General features: G+C 39.7%; 1 protein-coding gene across 1 annotated transcript in view; it reads left to right on the top strand.

The window, feature by feature from the left end:
* PTPN1 (protein tyrosine phosphatase non-receptor type 1) overlaps positions 1-25,125 on the top strand; it is a 59,006-nt gene that overhangs the window by 28,320 nt on the left and 5,561 nt on the right. Inside the window, exons 2-8 of the mRNA XM_054045300.1 lie at positions 10,816-10,906; positions 13,066-13,166; positions 16,510-16,608; positions 19,666-19,803; positions 22,659-22,868; positions 23,443-23,604; positions 24,451-24,677. Of these exons, the coding sequence (XP_053901275.1) occupies positions 10,816-10,906; positions 13,066-13,166; positions 16,510-16,608; positions 19,666-19,803; positions 22,659-22,868; positions 23,443-23,604; positions 24,451-24,677 (1,028 nt within the window). The remainder of the gene's footprint in view (positions 1-10,815; positions 10,907-13,065; positions 13,167-16,509; positions 16,609-19,665; positions 19,804-22,658; positions 22,869-23,442; positions 23,605-24,450; positions 24,678-25,125) is intronic.

Here is a 25,125-nt window from a genome sequence, read left to right as displayed (position 1 = left end):
TGTTATTTCTGTTGCTAAAAACTGGTCCCTGGCTGCTGCAAACTCTGGTGCATTTGAATATACAGTTAGAGGTTTCTTCTTTTTATTATTCTTTTGAGTATAAAAGGAAGATGTAGGTAAGTGAGATTTTTATATTTAAAGAGAATTTTTAAATAGTTGGAGATTCTTGCTAGCATTGTTTAATGTAAACCGATTAGTGGCGAAGTCTATGCACAGGACCAAATCAAGCATTTTTTCAACTTTGCAATCTCCTGCCCTTGCGCTAGAACAATCCTTGAAACTATTTGAACAAGATTATCATATCTCTAACCTTTAAAGAGACCATATTCTATGTAGTCCACTATATAGCTTTATAATGTGAGGATGAAATTTTTCAGGATTTATAAATAGTCTTCTAATACTCAAAATTTGGATGTCTTTTGCATTCAATACTGTAAGGCTGTAGTCCGGTTCTAGAAAGTTTAGACCTATGTAGGATAACTTAAAGCATTTGAATTCCAAGTTTTGAAAATGTATAATAGAAAAATCACTAGAGACCTCCATTGTGTATTAGATTTTTGAATTAGCAAACAAAATACTACGTCCCAAGACGTACCTTTGACAAAACAAGTGAACCATGTAGTTTCGTTTTGGTAGGTTGGTAGTGTTCTGGTAAGCGTATTTGGAACCTCGCTGTGCCAGGTAAGCTTTGCTGAGAAACGGAGTATGACTGGGTTAGTTGTGCCAAAATTTTTGCAGAGTGAGAACTAAGATTCCAGTACGCTTTACTGAAAATCAGGCTCATTCTCTTTAGTATTGGATACAGTTGTGCAAAACACTTATTTTATTTGCATTTTGAAACATCACCATCCTGCTAATTTGAAAAGGCTTGTGCATTTTTTCTAGGTTTCTGATATCAAAAATATCGTCTGCTCAATTTTTCACAAATACTGAGTTCCTGCAGAGCTAGTGAGGGGGAGCAGTCCTGCTTTGTCAGGTTTTTAAAATGATCACTTGGTCTCATATTTCTCAGCTAATTTTTTTTTTATTTATTTTTAAAGGATAATTAACTATTTGATTTAAAAACTAAAATCGGTTTGTCCCAGGGCTTAAATTCAGCCGGAGCAGAGCTCTGGTCAATATTTCTGAGCCCTGGTCGCTCCTCTTCTTTCCCTGCTCCTCCCCTGGTGGGCCTGAAACCCAGAGACTGGAGCCCTGAACTGGAGGTTTTTAATAGCATGGGGGTTGGGGAAGCAGCTTTGGGAAATAATCTAAGAATTTAAATCCTGGTTTGTCCCAAACTATTATCTATGTATATATAATACATCAGTCCAGCCCCTCCCTCCCCACCCCCTTCCCCCCGGAAGCTGTGAGCAGAATCCATGAGGTCCGCAAAGCATGGCTGGCATTAGACTCGCTAGGGCCCAGGACAGAAAGACAAAGCCCCACCACACGGGACTGCAACCCGGGCCCCGAGCTCCACCATTCGTGGCTGAAGGTGAAGCCTGAGCAACTTAGCATTGTGGTGCCCCTTTTGGTGTGGAGCCTCAGGCAGTTACCCTACTTGCCACCCCCTAATGCAGGCCTTGGCTTTTCTGTGCAGAAAAACAGTTGTGGCACAGCTGGGCCGTGGAGCTTTTATAGCATGTTGGGGGGGCCTCAGAAGGAAAAAGGTTGAGAACCCATGTTCTATACCATTTTAAACATATTGTAAAATATTAAAGGTACAGTAGAGTCTTGCACTCTAATTTCTATTTTCCCTTAACCCTTTAAGGTTAATTTCATGTGTATAAAACATATTTCAGTGCAAAGTGTGTGTGTGTGTGTGTGTATATATATATATATATATATATATATATATATATACACACACATAAAAAAATAATGATCGTGGGTGAATACAAAAGATGAAGTCACTCCACAGTTCCCCTTCCATCAATTATGTTATCAGAACCTCTCCACTGAATTGCATCTCTGTATTCATTCCACGGCCATCTACTGTTCTGTTATAGCCCATACACAATGAGAGTCCTAGCTCTGGAAAGATTACTATCTTGATGATTGTACTCTGAGTGTGCAGCCAGAGCCATCTGGTTTCACTGTCTTAAAGGGTGTGGGAGAAGCCTCTTGTCAGGTGCTTAGTATTTTTTTTCTCAAGCATTTTTCACAAAAATATTTAGATTTGCCAAAAGGCTACATATGTTATCATGTCCTTGTATAAGTAACAATGAAGACAGTCAGTAAGAAGTTGAGACTGTCACTTGTCAGTCCAGGAGTTAAAATATTATGTAGCAGCTCTCTTGAAATGTCATCCTATAAAAGGTTGACATGTCCTAAGGGTCAGGGAGAATGAAATAAGTTTTAGTTCATATAAAAACGCATGTTAGTGGAATCCAAACACCATTGTGCAAAAATTGCAAAAACTAAATTTTCTTTCAAAAACTGCATCTGAATTTGCTCTACAAACTAATGCAGAAACTCCTTCAGAAACTAAATAGACATCTGGATTTTCAAATGTACCCACTAAACTAGAGACGAGCCTGAGCCAAAATACTGGATCTGAAAACCTCCAATCATTGGGGAAATTAAGATCTGTATCTGATCCTCACGATTCATTTCCCTTCTCTAAACTGCATAGGAGGTGAATTAACTTACTTATATCTCGACGCTCTAGTAAGACTGTGGTTTGTTTCCTGGCACTGATTCTTGCTTGATATTGTAAATAGTAAAAGCTTTTCCTCTGCAAAAATACTTGTCAAAGAGCCATTTTGTTTTTCAGTCTCCACCTCCAATATTTTTCCCTCACACTCATTTCAGGAGCAGTGAAGAGAGTTGTTGAATAGGAAACAAAGTTGTGCAAGTGAGGAAGAGGGGAGAAGCAAGATGTTGGTTTTTTTTTTTTTTTTTAAATATAGATGCTCCTGTTTTAGTTTTGTTTCCTGTTCAGCTATCACGTTATGAGCCTTTTGAACTATCTTAACAATGTATTCCTGCCACCTATTGTGAACTTACGTTCTTAGTCTTAGTTTTCATGTTTTAACCTTCTAATTTATTTAAATTTTGAAGACATGCATATAACTTTTAGCCTAATATTAGACCTTCGTTGATGTTGTCTTTTAAAAACAGAGAGAGCCTTCACTACGAGTGATCAAAACCACAATTGATTTAAAAAAAAAAAGCTTGAAAAGTTAGAAATACAAAAGGTTGTAATATGTAAGGACTGACAAATTGTCAGATCCTCAGCTGGTGTAAAATCCACATAGCTCCACTGACTTCAGTTCTACAAATTTTTTTCTTTTGCTTAACATATTTACATACAGAAAACATTTAAGCGTTCATAGTTTCCAAGGCCAGAAGGGACCAGTGTGATTATCTAGTCTGACTACCTGTATAACACAGGCCACAGAACTTTCCCAAAATAATTCCTATTAGAACTAGAGTAGAGCACGTCTTTTAGAAAAATATCCCATTTTGATTTTAAAATTACCGGTAATGGAAAATCTGCCAAAATCTTTGGTAAATTGTTCCAATGGTTAATTACCCTCACTGTTAAAAAACTGTTCCTTATTTCCAGTCTGAATTTGTCTATCTTCCACTTGTAGGCATTGGGTCTTGTTAGACTTTTGTCCACTAGATTGAAGAGCCCATTATGAAATATCTGTTCCCTGTGAAGATACTTGGATTGTGATCAAGTCTCTCCTTTACCTTCTCTTTAAGATAAATAGAATCTTGTTTGGGTGGCAAAATCAAACACTTGAAGGTTAGGAAATGCCAGTTTTAGGGTAGCTCACATACCTTTAATTCTACCCTCATTTTAAAGTTGCGCATTTAGGGTTGTGTGTGATGTGTTTTTAACTTCCAATCATATATTGGGCTCCTATACAGCTAGTGTCTTTCAATAGAAACTAGTTAGTCCTGTTTTCCCCCTTCTTGCCCTTGCTACCTAGAGGTTCCCAAATGGCAACTTATAAATCTTGGCCCAAATGTTTAAATTTGTGTGGATAAGTGCATACCCAAATGATCAGAATTCAGAATGTGTATTCAGATGAACTAATTACCTAATTTACACAGTCCTTGGTGTAGAAGAGTGGACTCACTGCTAGAGTGAATCCTTAAAGCACAAGTGTGGTGTAGTAGCTCTCCAGTCTAGCACCCCTTGCCAAGAGTCATGCCAGTCCCTCAGTGGTCCACCTCTTCTCATGGCTCGTGCTTTAGTTGCACGCCTTTCAGGCTGACAAAGTCTAGCATAAATCAGTCAATAATACCCTGGTCCTTCCATCTAATCTGTTGCCCTTGGGTTTTGGAATCTTCTGTCAAAGTTTCTAGCAGTCCATATCTTAAGGGCTTCCCATCACCTTAGCAGTCACTGGTAGGGGAACCCAGGTACATCCTCTACACTACACCCTCTTGCTGCCACCTCCCTGGACTTCCTCCGATGAAGCCTGTCCCTGGGCTTTTCTCCTCACTCTGTGTAAGAGCTTCTTGTTCCTTACGGATCTCGCCACTCCGTATTATCAGAAGTGTAACTTCAGAGTTTTTCCTTGCAGCCCCTTTCTACTTCATGTGTCCTCTGTTTATAGCACCACCCAGCCCCTTCACAGGTGGGTTCCATCATTAATTAGGCCAGGCCCCCATTAACCCATTCACCACATGTGTGGGGTAGTCACCCTATCACAGTAGGCAATACAGGTTTTGCAAATTACAATCCTCTAAATTTTGGGTCTACTTTTTTTTTTTTTTTTTTAACCAGTTGCACCTTGTTCGTGGTGCAAACAAAGCCCTAGCTTAGGGATGTCTGATTGCTAGGATAATCAAAATGGGTATAGGTTTCTTTAAAGCCCTTTCCTACGTGCTGACATAATTTAATGGCACGTTCCAGCCTAGTTCACGCATTCTGGTGGCTGTGCGTTTCAGCAACCACAGCCAACTGACTGTAGACATGGAAGTGCTGCTTATACTCCATCACTACACCTGTTTCAAATTGCCCACATAGTACTGAATCAGCAAGGGGCTTTCTAGGAAAACCATGTTGCAGGTCTGTGATTACAATTTCTTAACCTCATAGGGCAATCACTTGCTCAGCCAGCCTTACACAGACCTCTTGAGAAATGCAAGTACACCCCCCGCAGGCTTACTTAGTTCCCAGATGTATGAACAAGCAAATCTCCATAACCAATGTCCTAGAAAGTGGTGTGAACATTATATTCAATTGTACAACTTCTACAGATTGTCAGGCTTTAGTTCATGAATCTGGGTGGAATTTTATAAGCTGTGTTTATACAGGTCAGGTTAGATGATCATAATGGTTTCTTCTGGCCTTAATAGCTATAAATGAATGAATGAACCGCTTGCATATGTGGTCCAAAACAACATCCCTAAAGAATTTTACATCAGGTCTATTGAAGTCTGGTTAACAAGTTTATTAGGCAGGTGGCTGCATAGAACGGGGAAGCCACTCCTGTTGCCCCAACTGGTTGAATGTCAGTTTCATCCAGTGTGTTCCTGAATGCTGTATCAGAATAATTCACTTCATATTCTGGCTCACCAGTGTTCTCTTTAGAGAAGGACCAGGGTCACTGATGCTCAGTTCTGCAAAATCCTGCCTTTTCCCTTTGAGCCTGGAAAGGTTTTCCCCTCAATTAATCCAGCTGTTTGTTTCTGCAGGACCCCTCAATATTTGTTTCTCTTGTGGTCTCAGGAGGGAAAAGCTTTGTAATTGTGTGAAGTCACCTAGCAAAGGAACATTCCAAAGAGCAACAGCTTTCCCTTGACTTCTAATTGTGACTTATTTTATTGTGCCGCCGTTCTTCGTAGCACCTGTATCAGTAAATGGAGATTAGGAAATTGATTATTTAAGTAAAATTCATTCATTTTAAGATTAGTGTTGTGCTGATAACTAAAAGCATTAAGGAAACCTTAAATGTTAAATATGTGATTATTTTAGTGTACACCAGACTATGGTTCACTGTAGCTGCAATCATAGGGCAGGAGTCGGCAACCTCTGGCACGCGGCTCGCCAGGGTGCTTACCCTGACAGGCCGGGCCAGTTTGTTTACCTGCTGTGTCTGCAGGTTTGGCCGATCGCGGCTCCCACTGGCCGCGGTTCGTCGCTCCAGGCTAATGAGGGCTGCGGTAAGTGGCGCAGGCCGAGAGATGTGCTGGCTGTGGCTTCCCGCCACCCCCATTGGCCTGGAGCTGCAAACTGCGGCCAGTGGGAGCCACGATCGGCCGAACCTGCGGACGTGGCAGGTAAACAAACTGGCCCAGCCCGCCAGGGTAAGCACCCTGGAGAGGCGCGTGCCAGAGGCTGCCGACCCCTGTCATAGAGTCTTGGCAACTGCTGTTTCCCAGAGATAGACAGGCAGTGAGTAACAATATAACATAGGACCTCTTATCCTATGCTACGCTGAAATTCTTTTCCCTAAGGGTTTATGGGTAAATAGCTTGATTAATGGGTAAAATGAAAAATATATCTACAGACTTAGTCAGATGCAGACCATTGAAGTCAGTGGGCTTTGGATCAAGCCTTTCTTTCTCCCCTCTCAAACGGTAATGAGTTGTAAATACTGACACATGAATGCTTGCAAGGAGGTGATGTTCACCATGTGATTATGAATACAATGTACCTGAATGGTTGCTGACAGATCCACAAAGGTACGTAGGCTCCTAACTTGAAATCCGTGGAAGCTAGGACCCTATGTGAATGTGGAACTTAATTTTTCTGTGGCTCAGTTTCCTGCCTATAAAATAAGGATGCATGTAAAGCACTCTTGATATATTCTGATGAAGGGCACTATAGAAGTTGGCCTCAAACTAAAATGCAAAAGCAGAACTTGGTTATACATAGTGACTTAGTTCAATGTTTGGGGCTACATAGCTTTATGGTATTTTGTAAAGCTGCTAATGGTATTGGGGGGCCAGAAATACTGATCTGACCAAGGTGTGCTCAGCTTGAGGAGGAAGGGGAAAGTTGACTCTAAATGACTTTTCCACTTATCAAGTCCTGGGGCCCATTTGGCCCCTAACATGGCTGAGAGCAGCTCTCCCCTCTTGAAAAGCACAGAAAGAGCTTTAACTTTTACCTGTATCATTACGATAGATCTAGATCAGAAATGGGCAGAAAAACATTGATTTGTCTCATCTGAAGTACAGCATTTCAACAGACTTCCTCTTCCCAAGCTACAAGTTACTGCCCTGAAATATCTGTGGTGGGTACAGGACTTAAACCCATGAGGTGAGTGCTATCAAATGAGTCATACTCAAAACCAGAAGATTTTACTTCAGAAAACTGACTTTCAGTTCTAATTCTCCTTAAGTTTTATAATGCATGACATTTTAAATTGTGTTATGCTTCCCTTATAAATGATAGCCACACTGTAGAGGCACCATATGAATGTAATTCAAGAAAGTGTTAATAATCCTTATCAATCCCTGTATTCATCTACAAGCCTTTCATTTATTATACTGACATTGACTTTGAGTCACTCTGACATGACACTTGCATGTGAATTTTTGAATGAGTACCTTTTTCTTTTCCTATGTAGATTATACTACCATAGGACTGACACGTTTTGAAATTACCGATTTGGCAACTGGTCTCTGACAGTGGCCAATACCAGAAGCTTCAGAGGAAGGTGCAAGAAACCCCAGAATGGACAATTTTATGTAATAACTTTGCCAGCAGAGGGCTTTTTTCTTTTAATAATGCCCTCCACTGAGGGCATCTGATTAAGTCACTTCATGTTCTGTGGGACTTCTCGTTACCATTGGCTGCACAAAAAGCTGCCATTGCAAAAAAAAACAAACAAAAAGAACCACCACCCACTACCATCAGACACATGTCAGATGAAGGCACCTCTTTCAGAAATAAAGCTTAGCTCCTGAGATCTATGCATTCATGACTTGCAAGATTGACTGACTATTTTATGCAATGTTCTATATTTAGAATGAAGCCCCATGGACTAATTGAGGGTTTTTTTAGGACAACAATTAGCATCACCGGTCCCTATGAACACTTCACTGCGGTGCTCCATTCACTGCACTGGCTCCCCATTTAGTGTAGAATCCAGTTCGAAGTAAGGACAGACTTTGAAAGCTCTCCAGGGGTTTCTCGAGCTACCTGAGAAAGTATCCCCCTCCGTGACAGTGATTTACCACAACAGGTATGTCTACACTGCAGTTAGACATGTGCGGCAGACCCAATCCCGCTGGCTCAGGCTTAAGGGCCTTTTAATTACGGTGTCGACATTTGGGCTGCAGCCTGAACCCAAATATCTGAGCTGCAATTAAACAGCCCTTAAGCCTGAGACCCATGAGTCTGAGTCAGCTGGCGTGGGCCAGCCAGGGGTATAGACATACCCAATCAGGCAAAACAAGAGCGCCTACTAACTTCCTGCCTTCAGATCTAAATAGCAAACTCATCTGTTTGACCTAACTTTCCTATGATAGTATTCTTTCTTAAGGCAATGCAAATTTAGCATATTTTCCTACCTTGGGGATTGAAAAGAGATCACTGCCTATATTAAGGCTTTGTCTTCATTATGCACCTTTTAATGACACCGCTGTGCCACTACAGCCGTGCCACTAAAAGGCATGCAGTGTAGCTGCTGTTTGTCGGCAGGAGAGAGCTCTCCTGCTGACAACAAACTTCGACCCGCAACGTGCGGCAGCAGCTTTGTTGTTTGTGTAGGATTTTTTCCTATATTTATGAATATTCTTATAGTCTATATCAATGTCTAACACTTTTTAACCTTATTGAACACTTGGCTTCAGTGGTATTTGTGGCAATGAGCTCTTGGAGTATCATTTATCAGTTATTAAAGTTCCTTTGTGTGACTGAAGCATCATTGTAATTCTTCTATAAAATGTAAAAAGAGCTGATGTTAGCAGTTTAGATCCTTAGGAACCAGTATTGGTTTACAGTGGCACAAGGCAGGTTAGTGCCTCTGCTTTATATATTGGATTGAATTAATAAAACCATATAGATTTTTTTTTTTTTTGCTTACATTACATGTTGATTTCTTTGCATATGGACCTTGTCTTTTTCTTTACCCTACTCTGTGGGGAGTAGATTTAGAAAACCTTTTTTTGCCATTCTCTTTTTGGTCTTGATACTTTAATTTGGACATGGTAGCAAAAACACTAAAATAAAAAATGACCAGTTTATGAATAGGTGTTTGTAAGTTGCAGGGGCTTCATGTTCCTGGGATGTTGTACTGTTGAAGTTGAGATTACATTCACCATACTGGCATCTTACATTCTCCATCAGAAGTATAGGCAGCCATGTGTTAAGTTATAAAAAGATAGCAGCTGATGACAAGGCCTATTCAGCAGGGAGCTATTTCAGATCACTGTACTAATTTGGGGCAAGTAGTTGTAAAATATAACTCATCACGCAATATAGTCTGTACAGCATACTCCGAGATTGCTGCTAAATCTATGGGGAGGAGTAGGAAAGGAGGGGAAGGAATTGAATGCTTGCAGTTGGCAGGCCACTTTGGACAAAAACATTCTTATGATTTAGCACTTCTCTGTATACCTAAGGTTACTTCTGTGCAAAATCATAGAGTACCAGTCTGATTTGGTCCAAATTCGAAGGGTCAGATCCTCAGCTAGCATAAATTGATGTTTACTCTGCTGATGTCAGGGAGCTACACCAGTTTAACCAGCTGAGGATATGATCCTAAAAATGTAAATTTCTTAAAATTTAGTTTAATTTGCTTAACCAAATAATCAGTGTCTCAAATTCAACCCTACTGGAAAGGGATGAATTTGCCCTAATATCTTTAGTATTTTTGGATGGCCTTTGAGCCATGCTAAACTGCATTTTACACACACAAAAGATGTCTGTGTTGGGACTCCTTAAATTTCATTGTAATAGCTAAATCTGAATTCTGCAGTGAGTGCATTTCCTGCAGTTTTCATTCAGATTTTGTTCCAGCGTGGTGGGGGGGAGTAGAGAAATCTACCTTGGTCCTGGTAACAACATTCATACAGGTTGTACTCTTATGCAGCATACAATATCCATGTCTGCCCGATTTCTATAAATAAGGGTTTATGTTTAAGTTGGGCAGTATTTTGCTTCTTTATTTGTTCTGAGTTTCTCTCAGAGGCTTGAGCTGTTAGACGCATCTGAAAAAAGGCTGGAGGAAGAGCTGGATGGTTCTGTCAGCATTAGCTTGGGGAATGGCATCCTTGCTTTTACGTAGAGTATGCACGGAGTACAAAGAACCCCTTTTGTCATTTGCAGCTCCAGAACAGCTTGCGGATGACTCGAGATAAGGATCCAAATTAACTTAACTAGACATGACTGCAGTTTTGGGCTGTTAATACAGACTTATGAAATGGTGATGTGTAGAATACTAAATGACAGATGGATTGTTACAGATAGAAAGATGGTTAGAAATGGCTTAGTGAACTCTTTGATGTGTAGCTGAGTGCGATGAATAACTTAGTGGAAATATTTATGTAATGCCATATTCTTTACAATTCTGTACATCAGGTAAAATATGTTAGACATTGTGCTTTTAGACGAAGTGTTGCAGTACTTCCTTTGTGAAAAGCTGATAGCATATTAGCATAGCCAACAATGAGTCAGTGTCTTGCACTCCAAGAAATAATCTTACCTCAGTATTTAATCTAAAACTGAAAACATTTGTTCTAAACAGTTGCTGTCCAAAACCCTCAAGCAAATTAAAATGCCATGATAAGCAGACACTTGCAGGTAACTACAAAATAAAATAAAATCAACAACCCCTCCCTCCCAGACACACTGAACTGTAAGTTTTTCTTGCAAACTGCTGGCAGGTTTAAATTTCTTAATTTCTTTTGTTCTAGGATATCAGGCATGAAGCCAGTGACTTTCCATGTAAAGTGGCCAAACATCCCAGAAACAAAAACCGAAACAGGTACAGAGATGTCAGCCCCTGTAAGTATCCTTTCTTCACAATTATTTGTAACAGTCTCCTGACCTCTAAGAATTTGTCTCCAGAAGGCATTTGGTTGTATATTTTGAATGGATGGCTACACATCCATGACTGAAATCTTGTCATTAATATACTTAATGACATAAGATATATCACAGTACACCATAGTATGGTATGTTATGGGATTACACTTCAGCAGTATGCAGTAGCTGCAGTATTCATGGACAGAAGTCTTTGCGGGAAAGCAGTTGTCTCATGGTCAAATCCCTGGGGACAGAAAAGAATAGGTAGGATAGCACATCTGCTATCAATATTAAATGTACAGTTATCCTCTCCATTACTGTAAATACATGTGTGTAATATAATATGTGTATAGCATGCTCCCAGTTAATATAGGATGTTTGTAGCTGTACAGAGACGGGAGGAATCTTGCCAAAACAATATAATTGGAAGTTAGTTTGAGAGGGGGAAAAAAAGAAAGAAAACAACCAAGCTAGCTTTTAACTTAGTCACTTCAGAAACTCTGGTCTCCTTGTTTTCCTAATATATAAAGTTTCATTAACAGATATTCAGCCCTCTAAGTCTCTTCTCCCTGCACAGAGTGGGTCATGATTGGGCTTCTGATTTTCAGTCTTAACTGATAAGCACTGAGAAAACACCCTAATACAAAAAATGCAATCAGTGTTTATTGGATAAACACCAGAAATGGTTACTTGTACGCAGACTGGTAATGTGGATTACATGGGTGTAAATATAAAAGCACACTAATTTCTTGCACAATAATTGGTCCTGCTGGTGTTCATTAGAGGTTCCCTAGTACACTTTAGTATATTGCTGTTTGAAAGAGTACTATATTAAAATACACTAGGGAACATTGCAAAGAGATTACTCATTATAGTATATACTGTTTTGAGTAATGTATAGAAGGCCCCCAAAAACTCCAACTTGGACATTTACAAAATTCAAATGATATCATTTAATTTTTTCAGGATTTATTTTAATAAACGCAATAAACCAAAAACCCTAATCATGATGCACCTTTGTGACTTCTTTCCCCTCATCCCAAGTGTATATTAATTATGTCCTCTGTTTTGCGAGACAAGGTGGGTGAGGCAATATATTTTATTGGACCAGCTTCTGTTGGTGAGAGAGACAAGCTTTTGAGCTACACAGAGCTCTTTTTCAGGTCTGGGAAATGGACTCTGTGTCACAGCTACATACGAGGTGGAACAGGTTGTTTAGCATAAGTAGTTAACACTGCTTAGAAGAAACGTAAAGAACAGTAGCGATGTATGCTGCAATCATAGGATTCCTGTACATATTGCAGCTGAACAGATATTTCCAGATAATGGCTAAAATTCAGTTGAGCCTTTCAAGAAATTCAATGGGAACTAAAATGTTGCACATAGCTTTGCTTACTGATCAGTTTCAGGAGTCTTATTGTTTTCTTGCTGACAATTGTTGATTTTGTTTTACTTTAGATGGTATTGCTTCCAATAAGTTTGGTTTTCCTGTAAAATGTGGAAATTCTTATGCATTGGGGGAATCATAAATACTGCAGGCTTTGGAACAAACAGAAGTGCAGTAAAATAAGCATCAAGTAATTTTTGTTCAGTAGGTGGGGTAGATAGATTAGGGAAATTTTCAGAATGTAGGACCTATAAGGAGAGGTTAAGGTTTCCATTTGGTGATTAACCTAATACAGGCAACTTTGTTCAAATTTATCTTTTATCCAGATTTTAAAGAACTGATTTTCACAAAGACCTGCAAAAACATGCATACAGTTGGGTAATTAGTTTGTACATGCTAATTGCATGTACAAGCAGTAACTTGATATATAAATCTGTGTGCATAATTATCCAGTTTGCACATACAGTTGTGATCATTGCATGTGCAAAATACTCCACACTTCACAACTTTTTTTAATTGGGCCCTAATTGTGTTACAACAATAAAATAGTACTAATTATTGTCTGTTCCCAGTACAGCAAGTACAAAGAACTTTTCATTCAGAAACAATCCTTTATTGTTACTATTTCACTTTTTTTGTTCTTTTAGAAAGTTACATTTTTGGTCCTAGCATTTGATGAAATTGTCCATGGATCATAACAGATGCATGAAGGCATTAACCTGTGTTTTCTGATTGATTGTCTGTGCTACAGTTGACCACAGTCGAATTAAGCTAACCAAAGGTGACAATGACTATATCAATGCCAGCTTGATAAAAATGGAAGAGGCCCAAAGGAGCTACATCCTTACCCAGGTAACTACTGGAAAAAAAAAACCCTGCAAAATAGCTGATTGATAGGGTAAAATGATTCTTTCTCAAACTAACACCTCCAAGAGTTTTTGTTAAACATGATTTTTGCAAATAGTGTATTGTCACTTGAACTGCGTATCAGCACTGGCTCTAATAGTTCATTCTGACTTTCTTGTATTTTTAGTCTAACTTTTTATCCCCATCCACACTAGGAAAGTAGTGTGTAGTGTAACACATTTTTAAATACAAGTAAAATTTTGGCTCCACTGAAGTCTATTGGAATTTCACTATTGACTTTAATGGGACCAGGATTTGGCCTGACCTGTTTTCCTAGACATTGCCTCAGTACAGTTTCCAGATCTGCCTTTGGATTAAATGAAGGCTCTTTCGTTAGATAATAGTGCATCTGTCTCGCCACTTGAGAGACAGCATCCTTTAGATGTCAAACTTAAGTCTGTTGGACTCTAAACCCAGCTAGTGGTAAATCCTGATTATCCAGATCTCTTAAGGGACATCTGAAACCTCAGGGTAAGTGGAGTTTGGCAGGAAATGAAACTTGTATCTCAAATCCAAAATCCACATAGTAACATGTCCATGTTTCTAATAAATCAGACAGTAAGCACACATTCACAAAATCTCACAAATTAACTTCACATTACTTTAGTTATTGTTTTAACTTGAGAGTTCAAAAATTCCTCACGATTTAAGACTCCACCACCGTTATTACACCTCAAACTAATTTCTGTTTTTTATGCAAATACTTGGGATAGCCTTATTCATTAGGAAATGAGAAGTCAGGTGCTCTGACCATTCTCTTTCTAAATCCTTTCATCGAGAGTTTGACATTTAGGCTGTATTTGCCAGTTCGCCATCCCTTTGGATAACTTGTCATGTTCCTTTACCCAACACTATTACAAGGAATATTAACTGTAAATGCCTATATTCTTAAGTGTAGTACCAGTTAATATTCTGGTTTTGCAATATTTATATTTGAAATTGCATCCTGCATATACAGGCTATCCTCTTTGTATTTCTTTTTTAAATGAATGTTTCACCGATTAAACTGGAAAATTACAAGCTAAAGAACAGTGTAGAGAGGGACGTTCTGCCAATGGTGCAAACCTTTATTAGTACTATATTTGCGGGAGGATAACATAAGTACGGCCATACTGTGTCAGACCAAAGGTCCATCTAGCCAGTATCCTGTCTTCTGACAGTGGCTAAAGCCAGGTGCTTCACAGGGGAATGAACAGAACAGACAATCATCATGTGTGTGTTTAAAATTCATGGTGTTTTGAACAATCTAAATTAGTTGAAGCAGCTGGCATGGTAAATATTGTTGAAGACCGTGGAATCTATAGAATGTTACTTACATAATCCTTGCCAATATTGAAAGAGAGTCTAAATATAGTTGAATGGATGAAATTTACCTCTGAGCATAGGCCAGCGCAAAAATCTATGCGGAAGTCCAATTAAGCCCTATTATCAGTGCTGGCTCTGTGAATTTCACCCATTAAGACAGCTTCACACGTATAGAAAATAATGCAAATCTGAATACCAAGGATTTGAAAGTGTATTGTAAACACAGTTGATATGAAGCAGTCCATGACTGTTAAACTGAATTGGACTGAAACTGTATAAAGATACACAAAGGATTTTCCTTTTGTCATCTGTATACTCATAGTTATAAAATATAGTTATACTTTTAAGGACTATTAAAATCCTCAGTCCTCAAACAGCAGCACGTTCCTGGACATGTGACTCTAGTAAAAGATCCTTCCTATAACTTTTAATATAGCTGCCTCAACACAGCAATGTAGTTCTCCACTAGCTGAGATTTAAAAGTGTGTAGTTCATCCACTGAGTAGGCTATATCACCAACGTACTATTTAGAAGTAGTGAGGAGTCTCACCTTCTAGTTTAAACCTTCGTCAGGTCAGGCTGTTGGGAGCTATTTTCTCTTGTAAGTTTATTTTAAAAATAGAGAGGCAGGAAAAGTGTAGAAAAACAGATTTGAGAGAGTTTTTTAATATAAAAAATAGCACGATTGAGTTACATTTCCTGTGAATCTAAACTTCTGCATCTTTGTATGTAATCAGTCTGATTACACCTTGCTAGCATGACTTGTTAGTTGCTAACTCTAAGCCTGTGCCAGAATTCTTGTTTGCCTTAATGTTGTTTAGACAATGAGATTTATGGTTCAGTTCCCTGGGAACAGTTGTCTGTAATGTTTGTGTGTGTTTAAAAAAAAAACAAAAACAAAAAAACCCCACTATGCTTATTAGATGACGGTAAACTGGGATTAATATTTTTTTAGCAGAAGTCAAGAGCATCTTGTTTTCAGAAAATCAGCACCAATCTGTAGTACAGAAGTAAACTTTTTTTTAGAAAACATGAGTTAGGATCTGTGATGTCCTAGGAAATGAGGAAAAACAATTGTGGATACAGATCTACTTGTTTTATTATTCAGGGCAAGGAAGTAAGAGGTACGCTTAGCTGATAGCTTATATCGGTTCTAACCCAATATTTCTTTAATCAGTTTAAAATGAGGCCACTGAGAATCTAGTTATGCTTTTCAAGGACCATGCCACATTATTTTGTCTTTGAGCCATGTGAGAAATCACAGCTGCACAATTTTGTTAGTCTAGGTTATCAAAAAACAAACAAAAAACCAACAACCTAAGAGGATGTTTGGTGGTGGTGGTATATCTCCCCACTATATAGATTAACAGAGAGATTAGGGGTAAAGGAAAATCTTGACACATAAGAGAAGGTGCTTTGAAAGTAGATAGCTTTGGGATCTAATGAAGAGGACTACCCCTTAAAGAACAATTGATAGAGGAGCTATTAAAGAAGACTAATAAATTTTGTATAGTGTTTGAGCAGTCCAAAATAGTTGGCTCATTTTTTGACCGACCATTGTTTGGCAGGCCTCAGTCAGTAACTTTGGCACATTATTACTAGCAAGTTCTTTATTACCTGTAATATGTACTTACTGTCAATCACGGTGGCCCCAGTTCTGCAAACTACTTACTCTTAAATCCTGTTGACTGGGTCAGAGTGAGATTATTTCCCCCATTAGATTCCTTTTTTGCCCTTTCTGAGCAAATTCTTTGTTTTTTCACTCCCAGTTCCCTTCTTGCAAATACTCTTCCTATTTTCTGTGGGGAAACTTAAGCTGGTGACTTCATAGTTGAAAAATGGAACTTAAAGTTATTGTATTGCATTTCAGACACTTAAAATGAGAAGTTACTTGCATGCATTAGGCTGTAAAGTTAGGGTACAGTGCTCCAATCTATTTCCACAGAAAATGTTGCTTACTTTAGAAGATTCTCTGTCTTTGCAGGGTCCTCTGCCAAATACTTGTGGTCACTTTTGGGAGATGGTTTGGGAACAGAAAAGCCGTGGTGTTGTCATGCTCAACAGAGTGATGGAAAAAGGATCAGTAAGTATATGAGTGTTTTTTAGCTGTGTGTATTTAAAAACAAATAAATAACCAAAACATAATGGTAGCAGAAAGATGCATGTACAGAATTTTGTCCAACAAAGCATATCTAAGATTCAGAAGCTGAGTATCTGAAAATGGATCTTGGTTAACTCTGAGGGATATGTGGAAATTATCCAGTTCAGAATAACAGATTGTAATTTCTTTTGAATTCAGCTAAACTAAGGGCTGAGTGCAACTAGATGTTTGTGTAGTTCCTCTTTGTTAATGGCTGGAGACTGGGGCCCTGATTCCCATTTATATTAAGACCCTTTACATTACTTTGGCACTATCCAGGGGCCTTAAAAATAGTTGTAAGATCTTTGGGGCAGTAAATTAATCTACAGTCTCAATCTAAAGGCAGACAAAATATACAGAAAGAAGAGCAATGTATAAAGAAACTGATCAGGGTGATGTTAGATAACTTCTTATTTCCAGGCTTCTTTCAAATTCTCCTGCTCCACTCCTTCTGATCTGCATATTTCCTGTGCTAATCAATTCACTCCTGTCCCCTACATACCTACATTTCCCCATAGCTTGGGACAGGGAATGAGGGGAGTTAGACACAGGGAATAATCACCAGAAATATCTGGAAATCCACCAACCATCTCTGTACGTATTGGCCACTTGTCCTCCTGTGGTGTAAAAGGGGTTCATCCCTTCTGGTAAGCAGGTGGGGGCACAGGCTCTATTAATAGCTCTTACCACTTCTTATCCACTGCATGAGTGAGCGGAAGGGGTGCTTAGCTCCATGGCAAATGGTGGGGGACATCCAGCCCTAGGCCCAGGACTTGTTCTGCACCCAGGGGCTCAGGAGAAGTTACCATAGTTTGCTTGTTAATGGAAGCTGCCATACTGTGATCACAGTAGTGGGTCTGCCAATGGAGCAGATTTGGTTAAAAGGTCATTGAAGATTGAATAGAACTGTACACTGAGATTTTTTTTTTTTAGTTCCTTCGCTGACAGGCCATTTCAGAGGAGGGTAAGTGGGCATGTTGTGTCCACTAATGGGGATCTAGTGTTGTACACTTGCGGGCATCAGGAAAACAGTTGTGCAGTGAGCTGTGTTCTAACTCTGGCCTTGATTTTAGTTTTTTGCTTTTTTAGTAAAGGAAATAGTGAATTGTAACCTTCAATGGGGATTTGCAGTAATTCTGTTTTAATCATCCTTCCCTCTCCAACCACTCACACTCACTCACACTCTCTCTCTCTCTCTCTCTCTCTCTCTCTCTCTCTTCCCTTCCTCCCCCCCCCCCCTTTACTTTGAACAAAGCAAAGAATTATCAAGATTCCTTAGGGCAGAGGGCTAATACTTCTCAACAAACATCAGTGAGAGATTTTCAGTGGAACGCCACAACATGTTATTTGCAGAGCCATTTGGTGCAGAAATTAGATATGAAGCTAACTGCTCTCTTCTAAGATTTAATTTAAAAAAAATTGCAGAAGATTGTAATAAATCCTTGCTTCATATTGTCATCCCACTCCGTATTTAACCAGTGTTAGAAGCATTGTAGGCCTTGATAATTTGTCCTGAGATTCCTTCACAGTCTACAAATAAAATGCCATTTGTAAAATGTTGTCTAACTTCCCTGAGAGGCAAAATCCTCTTTTCGTCCCAACTCCCGTTACACACACGACAGCTCTCTCACATTTTATTACCATCCCATCATAATTTACTTTTCATTGGTAATAAACTATGTAATAACCAGTTTTCTTATTTCAACCTTGTTCCACTCCAAATTAAGGCCACTTTATTTACAATTTAATATAAGAAGCATTAGCCATGTGCAGTAATCTATTTCCTCTGCAAACATAGATTTGGAACACTGATCAAAATCCTGTTTCTGAGGAGCTGTGTTAAATTCTGAAAAGTAGCAGTTTAGTTGTCAATATTCATAATATCCATATAGGTCTAGAGGTCAGAGACATGGTTGCAGACTTTATGTATACTGCTATCAAGATCCCTTAGTGTCATTTCCCCTTTGTACAGAGCAAAATGCACTACTTGTATTTTTGGCCGACTCATTTAAGTTTCTAGCATGTCAACAGTTTATTGGTGCAGACCTTCGGTTTCCTGGAAAATTATTACTGAGAAAATTACTATGTACAGTCAGAAGCTAGGTACAGGAATTCTTTGCAGACTCCTTTTTTATCTCAATTAAAGTTTTATAACTTTTAAACTATGCCATTTAGGCTCACAGTGGTCTCAAGACTTTTTTCCTTTTGTGGGGAGTGAATGGATACCCCAAAATCTCATCTGACATTTTAACTTCCAAATTAGTAATGCTGTAACTTTCTATATGTAGAATATTATGGATTCTATAAATAAGCTTTCACACGTACATTGTGCTATCTTTTATTAACTCTTATTTTCTTATAGTAATACCCTCCCTTGAGATGTTCAATCCAACTTCATCTTATATGCCTGTTGGTTGCAAAGTGAAACTGCCTAAAATCATGATCTCTGAAGTTCTTCTGAGCCCCCAAGTTTTTAAATGTATAGGATCCAATTGAATCTTTTCATACTATATGGACTACTGATGCAGGGTCCAAATAAAAATATTGGGGTGCTTCTTACTAGATTCCAGGGGGGCTGTTCTGACTTACAGCAGCTTTGCACAGCCCCTGATCCCTCCCCAGCCCGGGCACACCCCTGTGCCCCAGGGGATGAGTAGAAGGGCTACATCCACCCTAAGCCACAGTTGTGCTCTGGGAATTTTCCAGGGGTGCAGTGAGGGTCAGCCTCTGGGCCTTTGTGTGAAAGATACCAAAATGTGCTGAGGTAGTACTTGCATAATGTATAGGAAGCAGGAGGTCCTCCTGCAAGAACTAGCCTTTCTTTTTAGAAATGCATGTTTGAATTTATTGCAATATACTAGACCTCAGGACTCCTTAGTGCCACATTAATATATGTAATTAATAACCACTTAAAAAATGCTGCATTAAAGAACACTCCTCTTTCCTCACCTTTAACATAGACCCAAGTGACTAGTGCTTGTCTTCTGTTTGCTTTTTTAGATAAAATGTGCCCAGTACTGGCCACAGAAAGAGGAGAAAGAAATGCTCTTTGAGGATACAGACTTAAAGTTAACCTTGATTTCTGAAGATATAAAATCATATTACACAGTACGACAGCTAGAATTGGAAAACCTTACCGTAAGTATGGAACGCATACCAGTCAAATAGTGTTGTCCTTGAATTCCCCATCAGTGAGCTGTATTTCCTCATCCTGGTTTGTAAAGGCTCAGAGTACAGAGACTGGATGCTGAAATTGGGTAACATGCCCATCAGTGACTTAGGAGGTTCTCAATGTGTTAGCATTGCTCTGGTCTGTGAATGCCAATGCAGTTTGCTCTAGACTGTACTGGTTGTGGGGATAAACACTTTTCAGCCTTTGATTTTCCCCAACAACATAGAAGTTAAACTCCAGGGTGTAAAGAATCAATATGTATTAACATTTATAAGGTTAACTGTTGTAATTCAAAACATAATTTGAATGAATGGATATTACATTGTGAAGTCTTCAGCATTATCTTATCTACAGTGACAGCTACTTTTAGGGTATGTGTAGTTACACACTGCAATGAAAAGCAGGCTGCATCCAAACTGTGGTGTGTATATATGTGGGAGTGAAAGAGGCTGGCCGGGGAGAGACGACAGGGAGCTGCCAGAGCCTTTTCCCACTGCTAGACTCTTTCGTTGCTTTGCAGAAAGGCTCTGCCAGCAGGGAGGCAGTGGGCCACTACTCCGCTACAGACAGCAGTGTAGATAGAGGAGGCTCTGCTCTGGGAGGGTAGAGCCCTGTAGAGGTTTTGGAGTGTCTTCACTCTGTTCATCTAAGCAGTGCCTCACTATCTACACTGCTGTTTATACCCATGCTAGGGGAACATGCAGTGTATGAACTCACTGCTGCAAGTATAGACCTCGACTTAGTTTCAATGTGGAACGTTAGGGCAGTGTTACCTGTATAACATCACTGTGTAAAAGTCCAGCACCTCTGTACAGGACTGTCTGAAATAATTACTCTTCCAAACACTCAGCCATTACCAATTTGCTAATGAATGTATACATGGAGCTTTTTAAAAACCATCTTCTGAAAATAGACCTTCTCTTGGAATTTGTCTCCTTATCGTCCTTCCTACGCTGACTTAAATCTTCACCTTTTCACACTGAAAACCTTCAGCAAGGGAATCAGCAGTCTTCCTCACCTAGGGCTTGTCTTCACTACCAGGTTAAATCGATCTAAGTTATGCTACTCCAGCTACATGAGTAACATAGCTGGAGTTGGTGTAGCTTAGATCGATTTACCCTGGTGTCTTCAGTGCTCTGCGTCAACAGGAGACGCTCTCTGGTTGACTTACCTTACTCTTCTTGGAGAGGTAGAGTACCGGGGTCGACCAGAGAGTGCTCTGCCATCAATTTCGCAGGCCTTCACTAGACCCGCTAAATCGACACCCAGCAGCATTAGTCCCTGATCCTGCAATGAGCTGTGCGCAGGTGGAACTCTGCCCACATGGAGCCCCACTGAGGCTCAAGCCCTTAGTTGCTAAAAGGGGACCCTCTGTAACCGTTTATTTTTGGCGGTGACAAAATAAAACGTTACAGTGGGGGCAGTGGGAAACAGTGCAAAGCAATGCTGGGAATACACTACACACATGGATAAATACAGCAGAGAGGAGCCCTAGCAGAATCCTTCAGAGCAGAGGGAGGGGCAGAGCACTGAAACTGTGCTGCAGGAGATTGGCTAAAGGGGCAGCTGCAGTGAGCACGTCTAATCAAAACGAACATCTGCATCTAGTTAAAATCAAAGTCCACAGAGCATCCCAGACCTGTGTTGGAGCAGGTGCATGTGGACAGGTAGTGAACGCCAAATACATTTTAGTGACCTGCTAATTTCAGTTCTACTTTGCTCTTTCCAGTTTGCCTTTTTAGTTAGCTTTTTAAAACCTAGTACTGCCTGTTATTGGGAGAAAATACTGCTCCACCTCACCGAATATCTCTAATCTCTCTTAAAGATTTAGCACCTTGCTTCTATGCTCCCTCTTGCCAGGAAGCTGAAAATAGGACCATTGTCAGGTACAAATTTCACTAGCCAAACTATACTAGTAAGAAGTCGGCAGTTGTCAGAAAAACATCCCAGGTTACAGTGTCTGCAGCAGACAAACTTCAAAAGGTTTGGTTCAAGATTTCAGGAGGCTGTGAGCATCAGTCTTAACACTTCTGAGATTGCTTTCAGCTTAGTAGAGGTGGTTGGTTGTGAAGAAAAAAACTGTGCTAATATAAGGTCCCTGCTTTGGACAAGTCTGAGCTGCTCTTGCAAATTGAGGTACCTCATTTTCCAAAGAGTTCAGCCAGCCCATCTACTGGAAGGCTGTAGTGCCCATTTTATATGGGGATAAAATGAACATCTGAGCTATAAACGTTAAAATTACTCTGTATAATTTAGTTTTATCTAGTGTCCTTTCAAAACATCACAAGGCTTTTATGGTGAGAGAATTATTTGTAAATTATATGGGTCCTTAGACATTCGGTTCAGCAGCTCTTAAACGCAGAATGGGAAAACGTCATAGGAAAATGGATTGGGTTAGATTAAAGGAAAGCAGCAAATGAGCAAGCAAGTATTCTTGCTGAACGATTAAAGAATGGAGACTGGAAGGATACAGCAATAGAATGGTGAGTAGGGTTTAGTCCATCGTAAATGTAAAAGGAATCCTTTTCAAGGTAAGATTTGAAAAGATAAAGCAGTGTGGCATGAATTCGATATGGGGCAGTACAAATGAAATCCTGCCCCTTTCCTTAGGAATTGTAGAAAGTAAATGTGTATATTTGTAGTATCAAGTCTGATCTTGGAAATCCCTTTGAATGGAATATACTAGGAAAATTGGTCACTTACTAGGAATATGAACATGTGATGAGTGGTATTCTCCCTCTGGTTAGTATATTATTGTGCTTGAATACTCTTTAAATCATATCTAGAGATTCTTATAGCTTGGAAACATTATATTTTACAGGCACAAGAAACTAGAGAAATTCTGCACTTTCACTATACCACATGGCCTGACTTTGGAGTCCCAGAATCTCCTGCTTCGTTCCTCAACTTCCTGTTCAAAGTGAGAGAGTCTGGCTCACTGAGTCCTGAGCACGGACCCATTGTGGTGCATTGCAGTGCAGGAATTGGAAGATCGGGAACTTTTTGTTTGGTTGATACATGTCTTCTACTGGTAAGAACCACTTACTCTAGATGGGAATAAGGAGTGAGTTACAACTTTGTGTAGTTACTTCTGGGAATTCCTTATTTGAAGCCTGTGCAAGCCATGGCGCCTTTCATGAATTGTGGTATAGTGACACACATTCCTCTGAGACATTTGTCTCTTACTCAACTTTTACTTTTGTCTTCAGTAATATATTTTCATTTTAAAGCTAAAGCAAACTGAGCTTTGAATGGGCCATTGTGGGAGTATGAAAGAAACTATCACTGGTTCCAGCTGGAGTGACTCGCAAAGTTAGGCTTTGTCTTCCCTACTAAGAAAAGTGGTCCTTGCCTAATTTACCTTGAGGTAAAACTAAAGTGCCTGTTTTGTACTTTGGGGATAGCTCACGTGCATTAGTTATCCTGAAATAAAACTGTATCTCTATTTTTAAGCAGCGAAGGCCTGATAGAAGGTCCCACATGTTACCTTCATCCCCATACCCGTTAATATGGGAACAGTTTGAAGCCTATGCAACAAATGAGTCGTGTTGAAACACATTAGAATGGGTATCTGTGTAAAGCAAATTTCAAATCTTTACCTTCAGATGGACAAAAGGAAAGATCCTTCTTCTGTGGACATTAAGCAAGTTCTCTTAGAAATGAGAAAGTACAGAATGGGGCTTATACAGACAGCAGATCAACTTCGTTTCTCTTACTTGGCTGTTATTGAAGGAGCAAAATTTATTATGGGAGATGCTTCGGTGCAGGTGAGCATTGAATGCATATCATTTGTACAGAGAGAAGGTGGGTGAGTTGGGCTAATAAAATATATTACATCCCCTACCTTGTGTCTCTCATATTCTGGAACCGGCGCAGCTACAGTACAGCATACAACAATATCAGTTGTAGAGTAGATTAAGATCCACAAATCTCATAATTGCATGTAGCCAGACAAATGTTATGAGGGAAGTTAGCATAGTTGAATAAGGTTAAGAGGGCTGTATGTACTGTAATGATTCATTCTATCCTTGGCATGAGCATTGTACAATAACTTACATTCTTTAGTGCACAATGCACTTGGATCGAATGCATTGTTTTACACATGTTGATGTGTTCGTACAAATAGCCCACAATAGCTCCTGTCACATGGAAAATTCTCCTTCTTGTGAACCTATGGGAAACCGTTGGGAAATATCCATTGCAGTGTGAGCCTCATGATGCTGTTTTGCTAAGTCTTCTATTTAGGCCCTTAACAATTTTCCAACATGCTGTAGATTCTTCCAGTGTTGTCTCCTTTGAAGTATGCATGTTTAAGTTATTGCTAAATAATACTATAGCACAAAATGGGATTCATGTTGCTACTTAAATAGTTTTTCATGTGGGTGAAGCACTAAATTAAATCTCCAGTTAATGTTTCCCATATGTGTGGTTAGGCTGTGGGCATACTGTTTAGTTGGTGGGAGGGGAGAGGTGAATGCATCTGAACAGTGACCCTGAAAGTAAAACAATGACTAATGTGTAAAGCCTCTGCCATGTTAATGTTAGAATTACAGTGGTTTTAATATAAAATATTATAATATAGCAGAGCTTAATAGGCACTTTCTTCTGTGTAGGAGCAGTGGAAAGAGCTTTCCAATGAAGACCTGGAGCCTCCACCAGAACATACTCCGCCACCCCCGAGGCCACCAAAGCGAACGTCAGAAATGCACAACGGGCGGATGCACGAACACACCGAGTTTTTCCCTAACCACCAGGGGGTAGAGGAAGAGATCAGATGTACAGTCAGCGCTGTGGAGGAGATGGTACCTGATGGCACATCTGTGCAGCTGGGTACAGACAGGTAATTCAGTCAAGTTGTTTGCGTTGATGTTTTTGACTGTTCCAGGAAATCTGCTGTAGATTCACAGCTGTACATAGAAAGTTCCCTTGTTTGAGCCACTTCGCACCACCCATAAAGCGTGTTGGACAGAACTTGACGCTTTTGTGTAACAGCACTCCTGGAATAGGATTCTAACCCTTTATTTCCAAAGGCCCACGTGCTTGTTTAGGTGAGATGTGAAAAGGCTACAAGAGCCACCTGACAGCTCTTGCTAGGCTGTGATGAAAGATGGAGGCGGCACAATGACTCTATGGTTTAGCCTCACATGCAGGTGCATAAGGGGTTTGGTTATACAGGGCTCTTTTACACGTTAGGTGGATTGTCAGGCTTTCGGCTTGAAGTTAAGCCAGCTAGCTTCTACCACACCAATCAGTGCCGGTATCTGGTACTCTACATACTTTATCAGATA

This window comes from Malaclemys terrapin, chromosome 12 (assembly GCF_027887155.1).
Source record: "Malaclemys terrapin pileata isolate rMalTer1 chromosome 12, rMalTer1.hap1, whole genome shotgun sequence".
Classification (NCBI taxonomy): Eukaryota; Metazoa; Chordata; order Testudines; family Emydidae; genus Malaclemys; species Malaclemys terrapin.
Note: the sequence above shows the minus strand (reverse complement) of the source record. Positions and strands in the feature narration are given on the sequence as shown.